A 19,929-nucleotide genomic window follows, 5' to 3' on the forward strand; every position below is an offset into this window, starting at 1 on the left:
AACTTCTACAAGTTATGTTAGTAACACAGCAGAAATACATGATCACAGTAATTATTACAGTATTACTACAGTGACAGTTTGTGTTAGATAAAATGTAGAATCTCATGAAGAAAAAAGCGATTGAATGGGAGATGACACTCATGGTAGGCAAAGGTTCCCAAGATTGATGTTTTAAGGTGCTCTGACAAAGGAAAGACATAAACTTGCTTAGTCATTGGTGCACATCAGAACACACTTTATGACAGACACCTGTGTCGGTGGTGGTGGCTCTGTGATCGTGTTAGTCACATGACTCTGGGGTAGCACTTTCAGAAGTGTATGACAGTAGTGAGGCCCTGACATAGCTGTGTGGTGCTTGTCCCAGAACTCTGCTACACTGGTCATGGGATGCACAGAGCTTGATTTTATTAGTGGTATTCAAGCAAGGAGCATTGATAGTGTCATGTTGTTGTTGACCTTATGCAATGTGGTGGCAGTATTCACCTTACTCTGTGATGGTGGCGTTCGTATAATTTTCCATAGTGGTGGTATCTTCTATTTTTTAAAGATTTATTTACTTGTGCATACAGAACTGGGGTACAGGCCAGAGGTGCAGGGACAGTGAGAGGATTCACCAGAGACAGAGTGGGGGGCAGAACAGGCAGATCGATGAAGTACACTGCTGAGGGGAGCAGTGGGCGGGTCAGGAGAGGTCTGCCGCGCTGTGTGGTCACCTCTTGGGGCAGGCAGGGATCAACCTCATGTGGCTTTAGCCTCTTAGTGCTGTGCTTTAAACTGCTGCTCCACCAAGGAGAACCCAGTGGTATCTTCTTAAGTGCAAAGTTTTTCATGGTAGTCAATTCACTTTTCTGTGGTGGTCAAGATATTCCATAACTCTGTGGTGATGGTGCTGTGATGTTGTTGTGGTATTTACATAGCCCTGTGCTATTGGTCAGTGTTTATATAACATTGTGATATGAACCATGGTCTTTCCATGTGTGCTGTTGATCATGGCACTCACATCATTCAGTGTGGGTAGTAAAAGCTCCATGCCTGCATTCTTAGATGTCTTGTCAGGGTAGCCACCTAGTGCTGTTATCATGTTCTGTTTGCATACACATCACTTACAACTGGGACAATTGTATTCACATGATTTTTTGACATTATTGCTGGTATTATTCCCATGACTGTGACCTTAGTCATGGTACCTATCCACCACATGATATTCAAGTAACCATGTGATGGTAGTGTTGTATCCACATGACCGTGTAGTGTCAGTGGCAGTTGCCATGTGTGAACGTTCTATATGTGCTGTCTGTGGTTCCTTCACTATGACATTACTTTAACCTTGCAACCTTTGTCTTGGTGTGCAACATGAATGGTGCAACATGAATGGTACTGTTCATAGAATCTTGTCACAGAGTGAGGGTGTAAGTCAGGTAACTCAGTCATGGTCTTTACACAACCTTATGACATGGCGGCATTGGCATTAACATGTGATTTCAAGTTAGTGGTTTGGGATTCTGGTAAATTTTTGTCTCTGGTCAGGAGGCTCAAGCCTCACAGAAATCTGCCTCAGTGATAGTGACATTCAAAAAGTCACAGTGATGGGGATGGTGCCATTTGCATCATTCTGTGATGTTAGTCTTGGTGTTAACACATAGCTTCACCATGTTGGTGGTTGTAGTCTTCTAACTCTTCCATGACAGTTGTGGTGTTCCTGCACCCTGCAATGGGTTCAAGGTGTTCAAGTAATTGTGAGGCTGTAGTTTGTAACATCTCTGTGATGGTGGTGGTGGAATTCATCTTCTTAACACTGTTGATTATACTCCCTAAATCTGATATGGTGTCAGTGATGTGCTCAAATGGCCCCATACAATAGATGAGGTGATATTTATGCAAAATTCTGCGATGGTGTTTATATTTATACAACCCTGTGATGGAGGAGTTGGGATACAATAACCATGTGACTAGTCATGTAATGCATGTAACCCTGCCATGGTCATCGTGATAGCCACATACATATGATAATGGTAGCCCAGCATTCATAGAGCTCTGCAACTTTGATCCTGGTGGTAACATAACTGTGAGACTAAATGTGCCCTTTGGATCATTCTGAAATGGTGGTATTGATCAATGATTATCACTGGTAATTATCAATGGTGATATTGATAATAGTTCTGTGGCACTGATGATTATGGAAATCTTGTATCCCTGCAGTGTTGTTGATGGTTTTGACACAGTGTGACAGTGCTTATGGGGGTGGTATGATACTGCATGGCTCTGGGACTTTGGTGTGCGAGTCACACTGTCCTAGTTTTCACCTACATCTGTGATACTGGTTGTGATAATCAATAATCCTACAATGTTAGTGGTAACCTAATTTTTATTTTAGGTATTGGTCACGGTACCTATGTGCTTTGATTGTGCCGTTGAAATAACTTTGTCACATGCTATTGGTGTTTTAATACAGCTATGCAATATTTGGAGTAATCGTCACATTTTATGGATATAAAGACATAGGCTCAGAGAAGTTTCAAGTTTTGCTTAAAGTTATATAAGAAATGAAAGAGCCAGGCTGAAATTCAGGCTTTCTGAATAATTCAAATGCAGTATTTTCTGTACTACATCATGAAGTCTCTTCCTGCTAAATCTAAATTTAAAGACATCGGTATAAAACTTGATACACACACACACACACACACACACACACACATACCCCTTCAAATTCCCCAAGGGCATTGGAGTACAAATATTATATCTCCACTGTTCTAGTTGTTTCTAACACTAGATATGTCCATGTATTCACATACACTTATATTTTCATATGTTGGTTGGATTGATAAAATGTTTAGTGACAAATTTAGGTGTATAAATTGAACTTCTACAAGTTATGTTAGTAACACAGCAGAAGACTTTCTGGCAATGAAAATTAAAGAATCTTTGAGGGTAATTTGTAGCTTATTAGCAGAACCCAAAATACATTTATTAATTAGTAATAAATGTTGGTATTATAATGCTTTTCACTTTTTTCTTGTAAATTGCAAATAGGTTGGGATGGTGGGGTTTGGGTAATCCTTATAAGGCAGAGTGTGTTTAAATGATCTTGAATTATACATTTAAGATTTATGCATATGGTCATAGTTATACCTAAACAGATTTTTTTTTTAATTTTAGAATGCATTTCTAAATAAATTGAATATATGGCTTTCAGAAAAGTCAACAGTAGAGCCAACCTAAGCACTCAGTATATTTTCTTATATGTATCAATAATAGCTTTTATAGAAATAGAACAACCCATCACCATAAATGTAAAATTAAGATGTGATTTAAGAAATGTGTAAGGCTTCCAAAAATGCCTCTGATGTAGTTAGGAATAGTCTCTGCCTCTTGTTTCCCAGGGCTCATGATTTACATTTTTCCCTTTTCAGTACTTGGGGTGCATTGAAGTTCTGCGCTCAATGAGGTCTCTTGACTTCAGTACAAGAACACAAATTACCAGGTAAGCGCTCTTGAATGGACTCCTGTGTTTTTACTTCAGAAGGAATAATTATAGAGGTCAACAGTATAGCAGTTTCCAGAGGGAGATGCAGGTGAACAGTGACAGGCAGTGAACATCCACTGCATTTCAGGACACCTGGGAGTTCATAATGTGTGTGACACGTCTTTCGATGTGAACCCCCTGAAGTACACTTTCAGCTTCCATGCTTTTTTTTTTTTAATTACTAAACTGCAGATAAGTGGAATGTTTATGTTTGTTTCTTTAACATATAAAACTCTAATACCTGATTGATATTTTAAAATTTATGAACTGTGTTATCTCTTTTTGAAAAGAAAACCAAGATATCAGGAAGGCATTTCCAACAGTATACACAGAAAAAAACAATAAAAAACTAGCAGAGTTGGAAGTAGAAATATTCATTGATAAGTTCTCTTGTAATTCATTTGGTTAGAAAGTAGAACAGTTTTTAATGGATCAATGATTTTGAAACATTTATATATTTACTAACTCATTTCTAAATTTTTTGACGTTCAGTTCTTTATTTAAATGTCACATTTTTAAAAATAAATTTCATATCCCAGTAGAATAGATAACTCTAGAAAAATGGTGATTTCCAGTCATCGTGAAGAGGATTGTGAATTTACCTGTGTTTTCATGGTGATTAGTTGATGTTGCTTTGGTGATTGTGGCTTGTTTAATCTAATAGTGATGTTTCAAACTTACTTCATTCCAAGCACTCTGTTATATATCTTTGTGGTAACAAATCAGGGTTTAAAGAGGAAGCTTTAGGAAGCAGTTATTTGTAGCACTTCTCTGCTAAATAATGGACACATCTCAAATCTATGTTTTAAGCCTCACAACTCCTTCTTCATTGAAGAAACTTGTGTTCAAAAGCACAACTTTTCTCTGTTCTTTAAAGCAACTCAGGCATACATTGGGGGAAGGCATCTGTCTATACTAACTGTAGCAATCTATACACAGGAGCAATTCCTCTCCATGTAGAAAATGATTTATGTCAACTGCTGAGGCAAAGGAATGGCACTTTAAGTGAGATCATTTAAACGATTAGTTTGAATATTGTTTATCAAGCCTTCCTACATCCCACCCAGTGGAACTCAGTGTCCATGGCAGTACATTCTGCCAAGTGTCTGGAGGTTCAGAAATGATGACAGTTATCTTCCTTCCTAGGTTGCTATTGTCTTTAAAGAGAACTATTGACTCGATCAAAGGAATTCTCTTTATGGATACTAGAATTTCTGAGATGGTCTCTCGTTATTTTAATTCTGATACATTTATGGAGCATTTCCTGCTCGCTGTGCATGCACAGCCTATGGTCATCATGGGCTGTCCTGCTCTTCCAGGCCTCCCACTTTTGAAGAGAAAGTCACATTCACAACTGACTGAGGGATGTTCAAGGGGCACAGACAAATCCTACCACGTGGTGGTGGCAAATGGATAACAATGAACAATTTTGATGCTCCCTTGATGAATTGGAATTCTCTGGGGTGGACTCTAAATGGGCAGAAGTAATAAAAAGCATTGTGAAAGGAAGTGATGGAGGGGAAGAGATGGGCTTGGAGGTTTGGCTATTTTTCTCCACTATTGTTCCGCTTAGATATTTTTTTTTTAAGATTTATTTATTTGTGCATACAGAACTGGGGTACAGGCCAGAGGCTCAGGGGTGGTGAGAGGCTTCACCAGAGACAGAGTGGGGAGCAGAACAGGCAGATGAACGAAGTACACTGATGAGGGGAGCAGCGGGCGGGTCAGGAGAGGTCTGCACACTGTGTGGTCACCTCCGGGGCAGGCGGGAATCGAACTCATGAGGAAGTGGCTTTAGATTCTCAGTGCTGTGCTTTAACCAGCTGCGCCACCAGGGAGGGCCCATCATTCTGCTTAGATTTCAGAAATGCTCTGATTGGAGTGCCATTCTTGGACTTGGGAAAATTATTGTTGAATTTTGGTTGTACTAGAATTGTGTTGGGTTCTTGGAATTTTTGCAAACCATGTGTGTTTGCTTCCATGATGCTTTCTGCCTCTTGCCTGGCTTTTGTCCCATGACATTTTTCTTATTTAAGTTTTGTCAAATTTGTAGGAAATAATTTGCACAATCCATGCCAGAAGGAAGCGTTTTCTTCTGAGAGGAGCTTCCACAATGTTGTATAGATGCAGTTTTTAAGGCCTCTCTGGTAACTGAGTGTTATCTATGCCTGTGATTGAACTCGACTACCACATTTACTTTACATAAATACATTCTCGAATGTTGTAGGGAAAGCTATTGTTATAAACAAGGATGTTACACAGGCTATAGGAAAACTCATTTCTAAAATGTCCCTAGACATGTTTTTTTTTTTTAAATTAACTTTTCTTTAGAAAATAAACAATCTTAAGTCAATCTCTTGTTCTACTACTCTCAAGCTTAGGATATGTATTTTGGAGCCTCTGACAGCTGAACCCAATGTCCTTCTGTGGGGTCAGTTTAGTTTTAAGCTTTTCCTGTGCCTGCATTTAGATTAATTGTGGTGCTTTCAATAACACCACCCATGAATTACTAAGCTTTTGCTATTAGACATCTTTCAAAACCATCTGGGAAACCGCAGTTGGTTACTACTTAGTTGCATCAGTGCCTGTTGTTAAAGCTGGGCAGAGGTGCTTGTCTGGTTCGCACTAACCAGTCCTCACTGCTTGGAGGAGTCACATGTACAAGAATCTACTTCTGACAATTCCCACCTGTGTAAGCATGACCTCAGTGTACACATCCAGTAAAGAACAGTAGCCACTTCAACAATTGTAGGGGATGGAAAAGTTTCTACACCTGCCACCCACAAGACAGACCTGGCCAAGATGCAGTGTCATTAAGCATTCGTTCTTTCTCAGTGCATGAAGTCATGTTCAGCACAGTAGGCATAAGACCCCAGTGTTCTAAAACAAAGTGAATGACTGCAAGCTTGGGGCAGTTGAGGTTATATAGATGGTGATTTGGCAACTGCTGTTTCTTGAGTCAGCCTATTAGTGAAGTACACAGAAATGCTGAGAGGCCTGGTATTTGTGAAAGCCTTCTCAGGCACTGAGATTCTTAGCAGAAGAAATGGCTTCTGCAGAATAGCTGCCCACTGTACCTTGGTCTCTAAACCTGACTTGGCCTTAGCAGGGTTCTGTTTCTTGTGCTTTCTACCCCAGGATGTCCCATAGGGTCTTGGAATGTAAAACGCAATGCTACCACCTCTTGTAGACACACAACTATATTGAAATTATAAGGGCAACAAGAAATCCCACTGTAGAGTCCTGAAATAGGTTATTCTAGTGTTTCCCAAACTTGCTCTGCTATCCTGTGAAAACAGCCCCTCTTTCCCCTCTACCAGTGACATGTGGAAGCCAGTCTTCTCCTTCCATGGGCTTCTCCTGTGCTGTGCAGTCCTTTAGGGATTGAGGGGCTTTCTGTGGACATACCTGAGGGGCTTTCTGGGGACATACCTTGGGTAAATACACTTATGTTGTGTTGAGGGATGAACTGAATTATGTTACTGCATTTCTCAAAGATGGGATCGGTCACATGAAAAAATGAGAGCTTGGGGAGACCATGCTGTCTGGTTGGGCACTTGAAGCAGTCTGTACGTCTGCCTGGACATAGTGCATACTCCCAATGATCTTGTTCAGGGCCAATATAAAGCTGAATTTTTGCTGAATAGTAGAGAGTGAATACTGGCATATAGTTTAGGTTTTTTTGCTTCCCTTTTTTTTTTTTTTTTAAGTCCTTGTTGTTTCAATGGGCCCTGAAGACCCTGACATGAACCTGATCTTCCCAGTACTTCCCCTTGGATGTGAGGACCCCTGCTTCACTGTGTGGACACGTGGCTGAGGGGTCTGCTCTAGAATGGGGGGGGGCTGTTGAAAATTCTCTATAAAACTGCATAAAATATCTTCGACTTGAAAACCAGAATCATAGTCTATGAAAGGAAAGGTCTGTCTTTGGGAAAGCAATTCCCTTCTTGCTCTTAGCCACTGTACTGATGGGGCCAGCAGGGGACTCTCCCTGCTGTTGCTGTCATGTTGCTGAAGCTCAGCATCAGCCAGCTGCACCGGTCACGTGGGCTGAGGCACATGTGCACAGCTAGCACAGGAATACATGTCGCTGGGGTCCCTTCTGTCCCATGTTTCAGGTGGGGACTCTGTGAGAAGTGCATTCACCTGGGTTGGTCTGAAAGTGCGGGGCAGTGGAAAATGAAAAGGCTTTGATTTGGAGCAAAATAGCAAGCATACTCAGCAATGCAAAGGAGGGAGCAGAGGCCTGCTATCTGAACTGAGTGCCTGGGATACACAAGAGAGTGGCACCTTGGCCAGCTGGGCTGGCTGGGGAGTCTCCTTGCCCGCCCAGTGCACAGGGGGTCCATCTGCAGCCCCGGGGAGGGCAGGCCTCCACACAGCTCAACTCTGTCCACCCTGTCTTCTCCAAGTCGACCTGAAGGTGTAGGAACATTCGCACTTCTGGCTCCCAATGTTCCATAAATGGTCTCCAAAAAGAGTCCAAGGTAAAAACTCTCCCCCCGCCATCCCACATTCCTCCGCCTCCATTGAGTCCCTGATGTCCTCATCTGTGTCCTTCCATCCCAGCTCTGGCGCTTTTCCTCTCCGTACATGAGGCGTCCCCTGAGATAGGTGCCCGATGGACTACCTGTCTGAGAGGGGCTGAGCAGGCTGGTGCTGGGCACCCTGACCTCTCTGCTCACCCTCATCACGGCACCCTGCCCCCATCCTGCCACTGACATCTCTGTGTCTCATGGCCATTTCATCTCAAATTCATCTGGGGATCGGAATGTGCGTATGGTGTGAGGGGGAAGGGCACATTTACTAACAATATGTCTGTGTCGTTTATAGAACCTCTGCCTTCCTCAGGGCAGGTGAGGGCTGTACTGGCAGAAGATGGATGAAGAGGGAGAAGAGCAGGTAAGGCGTGCAGCTGCCTGGTCTCGGAGGAACCACAGGCGGGTTCAATTGCAATGTCCTGTCCAATAGAATGTTGGAAACACCCAAGGTGGTGGGGATCTGAGCACCTTTTCTCTGGCTCTGGGTCACTGTTTCCTCTTGCAGAACATGGCATGAGGGCGACACTTGCACCAAGTGGGCAACTCCAGTGTGGCTTTGCCAGCCCAGAGGTGGTACTTCGGGAGGCCTGGTGTCTGGAAATGTCTTCTGTCAGTGGGGTGTGCTTTCACACCTGGCACGAGATGAAGGAAACGAGGCAGGCTTCTGTGCAGAGGCCCTCCCTGCCCCCAGAGTGATCGTTACTGTTAGACTGCCCATTTGGGGGGTCCCAGAATTCCTTTTCCATGTAAAGTAAACACCTCTGACATAAATTCAAGTTTGAAATGCCAGAAGGAGTTGTGGATCTGTAACAATCTTCCCTAAGGCTGGTTGGTTCTCAGAATCAGAAAGGAGAGCTGGTGGGAACAGTTGACCCACCAGCCTGCGTGTTTGAGATGCAGGGCAGCTGGTTTGTGATTTTAGCCTTGCGGTTCATTCTAAATTTACTTGTTCTAAACATGCTTTGCAGGCTGAGTCTCTTGCAGCCCAGAGGGGTGAGGCCTGGCAGGGAAGGAGTTCATGTTTTCTCAGCTTAGAATTCTTTCTGAAAACACCAGCTTGCCTGCAGGCAAATGCATCCGGGCTTTGGATACTGCAAGCTGGGTCCTTCGTCTTCAATTCTACATTATTATTTGGGTTTTAGCACCAACCAGAAGAGTTTTGTACCCCTGTGCCTCCTTCAATGGCATTTGTATTTAAGAATGTGCCTGCACAGATTTCAGATACTCAGGGACTGTGGGCTGGAAGAAAGGCCTGGAGTCATGGGCAGTGCGGCAGGGGTTCTGCGTGACTATTTGAAAAATGCTACTGAAACCTGAAGAGAACCCCCGGGGTCTGAGGAGTCCAGAAGACTTCCTGGAGGAGGAAGCATATAAGCTGGGTAGATTCTTCTTGACTCTATTGCCTTCATGGTACCCTAATATATTCCCCGTATCTATCTGAGCCTCTCAAACTTGCCAGCTGGGAAAGGAATGGGGCATTAGTTTTTAAGCATAGTAATGATACTCCGACCCCAGGCCTGTCTCTGCATCCTATTTTTTTGTTACAGCCCCTCTGAACAGCTGTCAGACAGCAGTCTCCTTCCTCCTCATGGTGGAGTCCTGTGTGCCTGGGTGTTTTCTGACCTAGCAGTGAGGGTGGGCCTAGCTGGCAGTGCCCTCACCAGAGACACACATCTCATGGAGCGAGAGTAGCATTCCCCCACTTGTAGGTTTGTTGAGAGTCCTAGAAATGGCACCTGCAAAGTGCTGGGGTCACCCCTGGCATGCAATACCTGCTCAGTGAATCTGGGTAGAGTTATTGCCTTTACCTTTGCTGCTCACTCCTCCAAGTATCGGTGCCTACTGGCCTGCCGGTGTTGATTAACAACATTTTAGTCAAAGATTGACCACATTTATACAGTGCTCCCAACAGACCATACTTTATGCCCTCAGTGTGTAGTAGGCTGCACCCTCCGCTGTTTGTACTTACACTCTGAGATGTTCACACAAGCATTAAACAGCATTTCTCAGAAGGTATCCCTGGGATGTAACACATGTCTATGCTTACTATCAATTACTGATTGATGTTGCTACTAATTACCAATACTAATTACTAAGTATCAATGTAAATCAACTGATCTCTTCATAGCTGTTAAAAAAGGATTGATTTGAAGCAGGAGACTGTAATTAGTGGAGGATGAAGTATTTGGTAATGTAGCATTTGTTTTCATGTGAACCAACATAGTCTAATATGTCATTCTAATAACAACAGCAGCAGCAATAATGGTCATTTTGGGTGGGAAGAGGCAGTGGGGTGGTGTGGGGACCTGGTAGAAAGGACCAGATGCTGTCTTTCTCTCCAAGACCACTGGGGAAGACCTGCCTTCCTTAATTCACCTTGAATACTGGAATAAACCAGCCTGGCCCTTTTTACTGCCCCTAATTGGAAAATACAGACATCATCCAATCCATTGTTTCCCCTATTATACTAAACTCTGGTTAAGGCTAAGTCAAAGTGGCCCCATTAGCTTGATTTCCTGACAAGCTAGTTAGGGCATCCAGGTGAATTTATGTGACGAATCTACGATGGGGACATTTACTGCCCACGGACATAAAACACCCACCAGTGGGGAAGGCCCTTAACCCTGGGTTGAGGTCTTCATGTGCAACACCCTGGGCAGGAGGGATGGCATGCAGGGATGGGCAGCTGGCCAAGGGCCTGGCCTGAGTCCCAGCAGCCTGTAGGCTGACAGGTGTGTAGACTCATCCGGATGTGTGGCAAGGAAGATCAGTGGCTGGGGTATGCCCAGAGTATGCCCAGGGGTAACGGAATCTACTAAGTGGACGGGCTTAGACCCAGGGCTAAGAGTTTCAGCTGACACCCCCAGGATTTTTTGTGTCTCATGCAAAACCTCGAGATTTGTTTTGTCTCTTTGTTTGTTCACTTTGGCAGCCTATTAAGCTGGCTTTGTCTCCTGGTAGACAGAGCATCCTGGTTAGTAAAGACTGGTTGCTCTTGGAAGACTGAGGAAACAGGAGATGAATTAATTATCCTGGTGCCCTCCCATGAGGATTCTGCTGCAGTGGACTGGGGTGGGAGCTGGGTGACTGTCAAGGTGACCCTCCAGGTGACCCTCCTAATATCTTTTGATGGCAACAGAAACAAAAGATCATTTTCCTTTATTGTTTCACACCAGAAGGCAAGGCCTTCTGAATGAACCTGGCCTCCACCCTAGCATGAGTTCCTTTGAGAATCCAGCAGGCTGGTCCTAGAGGGGCCACTGAGGTGGCAGTGTGCTGTCAGCTCTCCGACGTGGGCGAGAGTCCCCAGGCGCAGATCACTCATTCCTTGGAGCAGGGGCTCCGCTTGGCACACATCAGAGTCACCTGGAGAGCCAGCGACAACAGATGGCTGCCCCGCCTCAGAGTTTCTGACTCAGTCGCTCTGGGCTGGGGTGGAGATATTCCATTTCCGACAAGTTTTCAGAGGGCGCTGAGCTGCCGGTTCAGGCACTGCACTTGAAGAAGTGTCCAGAGGTCTATTTTTAACGCCTGTACTATTTGCAGCTGCCATCTATGAACCCACAGTTTTGAAATGAGTCCATGTATTCTTTTTGCAAGTGAGCCCACTCATCCAAAATTTTTAAAAATGGAGCACATAGTCAACTTGGTGGCTTACGATGGTTTAAATAGAATCCATAAGATGAATATGTGGGGTTCATTCCGTAATCTCCTTAAGGACCATCTGGCATGGTGTATATTTATAATCCTCATGCCAGAATCACATTGTGTCAGAATATACCTCTTTGATTGCTCTTTTTTGCTCTCTTTTTGAGTTATCTTCCCCCAACTATATTAGTCTATGAGGATCTTCTTGCTCTTGACAGAGGGCAGCCTTATGCTATAGATCTTAGAGTTAGGATACCTGAATTTCTGTCTAAACAGAATAGCTTTCCAGCTCTGTGTCCCGTGCAAGTACCTGGAGTGTCTGTGACTCAGTTTCTCCATTTTTAAAATGGGAGTCACTGTCACTTTCTTCATACGGTTAACTAATATCTGAAAAGCACTTAACTGTTGTCTAGTACATGGTGGGGGAGCTCAAGAAGTGTTAGCTGATACCGGTATTTTAATTTTATTACACCTTCTCTGTGATGGTCATCTCAATCCTTTAAATAATACCTCCAGGTTCGTAAGTCACAAATCTGTACCTGCACCTCTGAATCTTCTCTTAAGTCAGCCCATAGGGTCATGTCTTTCTGGAGGTGTCCAGTGTTGCCTCTGTGATATCCCTCTGTTGTTTGCTTCCAATTCTTACCCCTACTACCATAATTGGGTCCAACTCGCACATTCTGGAGTTTCTGTCCTAGATACAACCTACACATTCTCCCAATCCAGAAACTGTGAGTTGGTCTTATTTGCTCTCTCGTTCATTCACTGATGCTATTGATCTTACTTGAAGCCTTCCTACTAATTTCTCTCATTTCTTCTAAAAGCTCTGTTTTCTTAATTCCCTTTGCACTTAACTGGTCCACCTACTTGCAATTTATTACTCTCTATTAAACTTCATTGCTTATCTATTACTGGTAGAACATAATGACTAATTCTTAATTTATCATTCTGCCCCAAGGTAGGTAGATTCGCCCAAATATAGTTCTCATACACCTTTATTATGCTTCCTTTGCACGACCACACTGACCTGCAAACTGCCCTGTTCCCCTGGCCCACTGATCATGCCTCAAGGCCAAATATTCAGCTATGCAAGTATTTCCTTTTGAGACCCCTTTTCTGAATTTCTATAGAGACTTTTATCTCACTGACTTTTGTATTTAAAGACACATTATTTTATTTTTTATATTATAATAGTTTATTTTTGCATCATTTTGTGCCTTTTCCATCTCAGTTGTAGTCCCCGTGGGCTTCCCATCACCAAATCACCCGTGTGCCATCACCATAGTCCAGTGCTCTTCCCCCCCCATTTTTGATCCCATTCCCCACTCCATCCCCATAAAATGTGTCTGGTATATAGTTGTTCATTATCATTATTTTCCCTCCCTGGTCCTTTATGCTCCTGCTATGAGGGAAACCATCCGGTATTTTTCTTTTTCTTTCTGTCTTATTTCAGTAAGCATGCTCCTTTCCAGCTGCACCCATTTTGCTGCAAAAGCCATGAGTAAAATAACATATATTATCTTTTTAACTGTAAAATATTTTGTTATTTTGTAGCCACTACAAATACTGCTTGTTAAAATATGACACAGTGTTTTCATATCACTTAGAATCAATTTATGTACATTGAAACATTTTTTAAATTTTTGCAGACACAGATTTTGATCATTATAACACTTGTACATTTGTTTGGAGGAAAATATAAGCAATATGAAAAGGTATTCCCCAACTTTATTCAAATTTAGTCTCAAATACTAAATTATTTCTTGACTCAGAATCAATGCTCTTTTTTCCCTCAATGTTTGTTTTATTGAAATTAGGTCATTTCAGGATCATTGAAAATCAATGAAACTGGAGTCAGAAAAATAATAGAGAAAATAACTGAAACATAAAGGTGTTTTTTTTTAATCTATCTGATGAATAAGCTGCCAGTTCAGATTGTCAAGAAAAGAGAAAGAAAATGCAAAGTTCCAATGTCAAGAATAGAGGGTAAGAAATTACTACAGTTAATATAGACACTGAAAGCATAATTAAGAATATTAGGAACAATCTTAAACTAATAAATTGAATAACTTAGTGAAATAGACAAAATGTTTGAGAAACAACTACCAAAGTTTACTATAGGAAATATAGGCAAATTGAGTAGTCCTATCTCTATGTAAGAAATTAAATTGAAATTAAAAAATTCCCATAGAGATATTTAAGGTCACATGCTCCCACCAGTGAATTCTACCAAATGTTTAAGGAGGAATTATAATTTCTTCCAGAATATAAGAAAGAACACTTCCCAGGACATTTTATGAGATTAGCATTACCCTGATACCAAAACCAGACAAATGCATCCCAAGAAAAGCAAAAATTCATAAACATAGACACAGAACCCTAATAATATATTGGCAACTTTGATCTAGCAATATGCCAAAAGATAGCAATAACCTCATATACTAGAAGGGTTATCCAAGAAATGTAAATTTGGTTCAACATTAAAAAAATCAATAAATGTATTCTTTATACAGATCAAAGAAGAGAAATTACATGAAAATCTTGATGAGTATAGAAAAGCCTTTGACATATTCCACACACGTTCATGGTAAAAATTCTCAGCACACAGGACAGCCACAGAAAACCAACAACCAATATTATAGTCAATGGTGAAATATTGAATATTTTACCTTTTAAGATTAGGTACCAGGGAGGATGACATTTTTATAATTCTTATATAACATTGTAGTAGAGATCTTATTTTGCAGCGAGACAAGGAAAGTACAAGTCATACAAATTGGTCAAGAAATATTCTGTGTTCATAGATGTTTAATAGCTTTAGCATATAAGTTTACACATACTTGGTTAAATTTAATACTAGTCTTATGTATGCTCTTATAAATTGTTTATTTTAAAATTTATTTCCAATTGATCTTTGCCAGTATATAAAAATAAAATTGATATTCACATCAATTATACTTGCAAACTTGCTAAACACACTTACTAGTTCTAGTAGCTTTTATGTAGATTCTTCAGAATTTTTATGTAGATGATCATATCCTCTTCAAATAAACTTTTATTTCTTGACAACTGGCACCAGATGTTCAGTAGAACATGTCACATATGTTTTTATTCTACGAAGCCTAGTAGAGTTGTGTATGGATTATGAGTACAGGTTAATGTACATGAACGATCGCATGGGAAGCAGACTTTCTTCTCACTGGTCACTGGCCTAAGACAGTGTCCATACCACATGAAGTGCAGCTGGGTCACCTTAGAGTATTGAAGCCACTTGTTTTAGAAGACAACTCATTCTTTGCTTGAGTATAATGTCCTTTCTCTTCACACTTTTATTTACTAGTTATAACCTAGAAAAAGAAGACTTGTTGGATAGTTTAAAGATTAGCAACATGTAGTTCTTTTGGAAAGGAAGATTAAGCACTAGAAAGTAAGTTCAGGTAGAGCTTATTGGCAATTTTCTGTAATTTCCTTAAATGTAACTTTATACCTAAAATATTAGGTAGGATAGGTCTCCTGTTGACTGGTGATCCTCTCTCCTCTATGGATATGGTCTGTGTGAGGTGTTCCTCTAGAGAATGTGCCTTCTTCTTGTGCCACCTCCTGGGTGCCCCAGGGCACTGGTATCCTTGTTTCCTTGTTTTGATGCACCTGAGCAAAGATGGAGTCTCTGTAGCTCTCTCTCCTTGTGCTTCTAACAGTACCTGTCCACGTGGCTAGACACACCTGTTCAGAGACTGCTTCATACTCTCTTCTGTTTCAACAAAGCATTGGTCACGTTCTCAGGCCTGAGTCTAGCAAGACCCCTCTTCACCTACACTCTTTCTAAAACCCGTGACCACTCTCCCTGGCTCACTGACATCTGGTTTTCAGACACTGTGAGGAACAATTGCAGTACTAGCAAAACTCCTGATTGCCTGCGATCTTCAGAGGTCAGGCTGGCCTCAACCATGTTCCTTTCCCATCCCCTGGGGCCTGCAGAGAAGACAGGGGACATGAAGGTAGGTGGCCATCCCCAAAGCCTGCCCACAGGTGCTCTGTGATGTGGACTGGGAGAGTGGGTGCAGGCAGCACAGTGATTTTAACAGGGAGCCTAGTTCCTGGGCATCTTTGTTTAAAGAGCACAGTGCTCCCAGGGAGAACTGGCATAGCTGTGAATTCCAGTGGCGTTAAGGCCACTGTTCTACACACATTAAAGCTAAATTCTATTTCATGTTCAAGTCAGATGTATACATTTAACTAGAGGAATTTTAGAAAACAAAGTATAAAGCAGAGGTGTTATTCCCTTCATCTTTCACATATTAGCAATCAGACAATATACTGTTATGTGCTCTCACTTTATTTGTCAGGGATAATATTAAGTAACCACGTTTTAATATAGTGTTATGTTTTGTGCCTGTATTGTCTCTGCAGCACCATCTTCCATCTGTTCACTTAAGTTTCAGTGGAAATCAGCCCAGTCCTGTACATTCAGGGTTGCTGGAGCACTTGGGGGTGGACAGGATGAGGACTCCGGGCTTCCTGGGCCCAGAAGGCAAGCAAGAAGTAATGTCCTGGTTCTCGGGAGCAGGAGTTCTTACCTCCCATTTATTAGTGGGGAGCACTTTTCTCCATTTGGGTCAATGTGTGTAGTGCCTTAACGCATGTTATTTATTATTTCTTAACTGTGTTTTGTTTACATGGGAGGCAGTGCTTTCTGACATGTGGCCAGACGCCCACAGCGCCTTTTAATAGCTGTGGTGTTCAAGGCATGCGAGGGAGGGCCCAGGAAGCAAGTTAGCATTCGGGTCTAAAAGGACTCAGCTCAAGGATTTACACCCTCAGCAAGAATTCTATCACGAGGTAAAAGGAAGCATCAAAAAAAGATTGCCTTCAACGGGAAACACTGACTGTTTCGTTGTGCTTGGAAATAAGGAGGAATTAAAATGGATGAGTGTCCTGGGCAGTGGCCGGTGGGATGGAAACTAGGACAACGCTTGTGACCTGTACACAGTCTTTGCCTCACTTTGACAGTCATGATTGTCTTTTATTTGTGGCTACTTAATTGATCCTTTTAAAGTAGTGGCAAAATACACATAGCATGAAATTTACCACCTTAACCATTTTTAATGTAGTTTAGTATTAAGGAATTTGACATTGCAGCTACCACGTGGTCCATCACCAGAACACTTGTCTTCCAAAACAGAACTTGGTCCCCAATAAATACAAACTCCCCACATCTCCTCCAGCTACAGTACCCACCATCCTACTTTCTGTTTTTATGAATTGGACTCCTCTAGGGATCTTCTATGAGTGCAGTCTCACAGTCTTTGTCCTGTGTCCGGCTTATTTCATGTAACATCATGTCCTCAAGCTTCATCTGTGTTGCAGCATGTCAGAATCATCCTGTTTATCTTAAAAAGGCTGAATCCTACTGAATTGAGGTTGGGGAGCAGACCCAGGCAAGGCTCTTTTTCAGTTCTTGTCTTTGGTGACAAAAGAATTCAATGTCGAGACCAAAGTTACAGAAAAGCAAGGGATTTATTGATAGGTAGGAAGGACAGGAAAGTTGCCTGAGCAGAGAGAGGTTCCAGATGGGTGGCCACTGAGGGGGCAAGAAGCAGGTGTTTATATGGGTACAGTGTGGAGAAGGGGTTTGGTCGTTGGGGGTCTCTGAGCTGTGTCTCTTGCTGGTTGGCTGGACACGCAGCATCTCCTCGGCGGCCAAGGCCCACCTAGTTTGCTCATGTTACCTGACCGAACTTCCCAAAACTAGCTCTGGTCAGTTTGCTTCAACATTATGCTACTGTGTTGGTGTTCTGGACGTTCCACACTTTACTTGTTGGCAGGGGGCACTTTCCTGCTCTGAGATTGTTCTCCTGACAGATAAATGAAAGCGCCCTGGGCCTGGTGTGGGTGGCTGGGGACTGTCTTCTGGCTCCAACCTATCGTTTCTTTTTTTTTTTTTTTTAAGATTTATTTATTTGTGCATACAGAACTGGGTACAGGCCAGAGGCTCAGGGGTGGTAAGAGGCTTCCCCAGAGACAGAGTGGGGAGCAGAACAGGCAGATCGATGAGCACACTGCTGAGGGGAGCAGTGGGCAGGTCAGGAGAGGTCTGCCGCGCCATGTGGTCACCTCCGGGGCAGGTGGGAATAGAACTCATGCGGAAGTGGCCTTAGCTTCTCAGTGCTGTGCTTTAACCAGGGAGGGCCCAACCTATCATTTCTTAATCATGCTGATAAGTGGACTTGGGGCGTAGGCACCCTGTTGCTGACTGCAGTAACTCATTTCCATTTCCCAGCTTCCTCCTTCACTATTGTACTGTGTGGAAGGCACAGTGGGTCTGTCCACTCAGCCTTGACGGACATTTAGATGGTCCCATCTTTGTCTTCATGAATCTTGTTGCTAAAAACAAAGGTGTAAAAATCACTCTTGAGACCTCCCTCCCCACCTTAATTTTTTGGCTATATATCCAGAAGGGAATTGCTGAATCATAAGATTATTCTATTTTTAATTTTGAGTAACTGCATGACTGCCACCTACAGTGGCTGCACCACTGTACACTCCCAGCAGCCCACACTTCCCAACCTCTCTTCATCCTCGTCAACACCTAATATTTTCCATGGTGCTTTCTTTTTAAATAATAGCCTCTAGATTTGCCAAAAGGGCAGCGCTGTCCACTGGCCTTTGCAGTGATCACTGGCACCCGCACATGCCCTGCTGTTTTCTCCTTTGTGAGTGCTCATCTGCTCTCTCGGGCGATGAGCATTTGCACGCCCCTGGGCTGCCAGTGTCCCACCTGAACCTGTCATCTTCCTTCTAGCACATCGGCTTATGCTGCAGGCAAAATCCTCTCCCACCCCTCCTGCAGCTCTGTTTCCTGGGAGAGTCACAGATCAGGGCTAGGTACTCATTAAAACTTCCATGAACACAGGGGGCCCTCCCTGGTGGCGCAACGCAGCACTGCAAGCTAACCACAGCCCTTCAGTGCCAGTTCTATCCCCAGCCCTGGAGGTGACCCACAAGGCGCGGTGACCCACAAGGCGCAGCAGACCTCTCCTGACCTGCCCGCTGCTCCCCTCAGCAATGTACTTGTCAGTCGGCATGTTCTGCTCCCCACTGTCTCTAGTGAAGCCTCTCACTGTCTCCTGCACCTCTGGCCTGTACCCCAGTTCTGTATGCATAAATAAATAAATCTTAAAAAACACAAAACTTCCATGAACATGAGTTGCCTCTTCCATTATTACTTTTATAGCCCTCCTGTCTTGTCAATGGCACCCTGTGTTCTCTGGCATGGGGCCCCCGCCCCTCAAATAAGTTTACTCTTTTTGGAAAGACCTCTGGTTTCCTGCCACCCAGTCCTTTTTGTCCTCCCCTGTCCTTCCCAGGATTCCTCACCACAGAGGTTCACTTTCACATTTTACGTGAAGAATTTGCCCAGTACAATTTCCTCTCTCATTTTTGCCTTAAGAAACGCCATATCCCGGCACATGGGTGATTTGGTGATGGGAAACTCAAGGGGATTGCCACTGAGATGGAAAATGCACAAAAATATGTAAAAATAAACTATTATAAAATTAAAAAAAAATCATCTCCATCATGTTTTCTTGAGCTTTGTAGCCCATGATGGTTCCTAATGACATAGATCAGCTGTAGCCCTGCACCTGCCTTTCTTTATTCTTGCTCCTGTATTTCCACATGAACTTGTTGAGACCCTTCTGCTGTAGTGTGCCCAGCTCCCCGGAGTGCTGCTCTTTGGCGTTTCCCGCACGATGCCCCAGCCATCATCCAGCTTCCGGGCACTGGCGCCCTGCAGCCTCCGCGGGCGGTTTGCTCACTCCAGCCCTGTTCTTGAGCTTCCAGTAAAGTGGAAGGACAGTGGATCCTTGTGTCTGCCTCTCCTGTCCTGCATAGTCTGCCTGCCACTCTCACTCGCCGGCTGGTGTGTCCCATTCCACAGCTGAGCTTCTCAGTGTGTGCTTCACAGAGCTGTGTGCAGACTGTGTCCCAGAGAATTGTGTATACATGCTGGAGGGTCTGTAGCTGGGTGCACACTGGCGGGTCAAAGGCGAAGCCATATTCTTCCATGATTTAAAAGTATATACTTTTCTGTCGGAGACCAGCTCCAACTTTTGAGGTGTCTGGAGGCAGGACAGGCAGGACCCTAAGATGGGAAGGCGTCGGCGTGCAGAGATTCCAAGAAGGGGAGAGGGAGTGAGGAAGACACGGGAGTTGGAG

The 19,929-nt window shown here is 43.2% G+C and overlaps 1 protein-coding gene across 1 annotated transcript in view; it reads left to right on the forward strand.

Annotated features, from left to right (window-relative positions):
- The window catches only part of SHC3 (SHC (Src homology 2 domain containing) transforming protein 3), a 105,705-nt gene that overhangs the window by 34,762 nt on the left and 51,014 nt on the right, over positions 1 to 19,929 (forward strand). Inside the window, exon 2 of the mRNA XM_004685037.2 lies at positions 3,411 to 3,481. Within this exon, the coding sequence (XP_004685094.1) occupies positions 3,411 to 3,481 (71 nt within the window). The remainder of the gene's footprint in view (positions 1 to 3,410; positions 3,482 to 19,929) is intronic.

Source organism: Condylura cristata, unplaced genomic scaffold (genome assembly GCF_000260355.1).
Source record: "Condylura cristata isolate star-nosed mole 26May11 unplaced genomic scaffold, ConCri1.0 scaffold00017, whole genome shotgun sequence".
In the NCBI taxonomy this organism is placed as follows: Eukaryota; Metazoa; Chordata; class Mammalia; order Eulipotyphla; family Talpidae; genus Condylura; species Condylura cristata.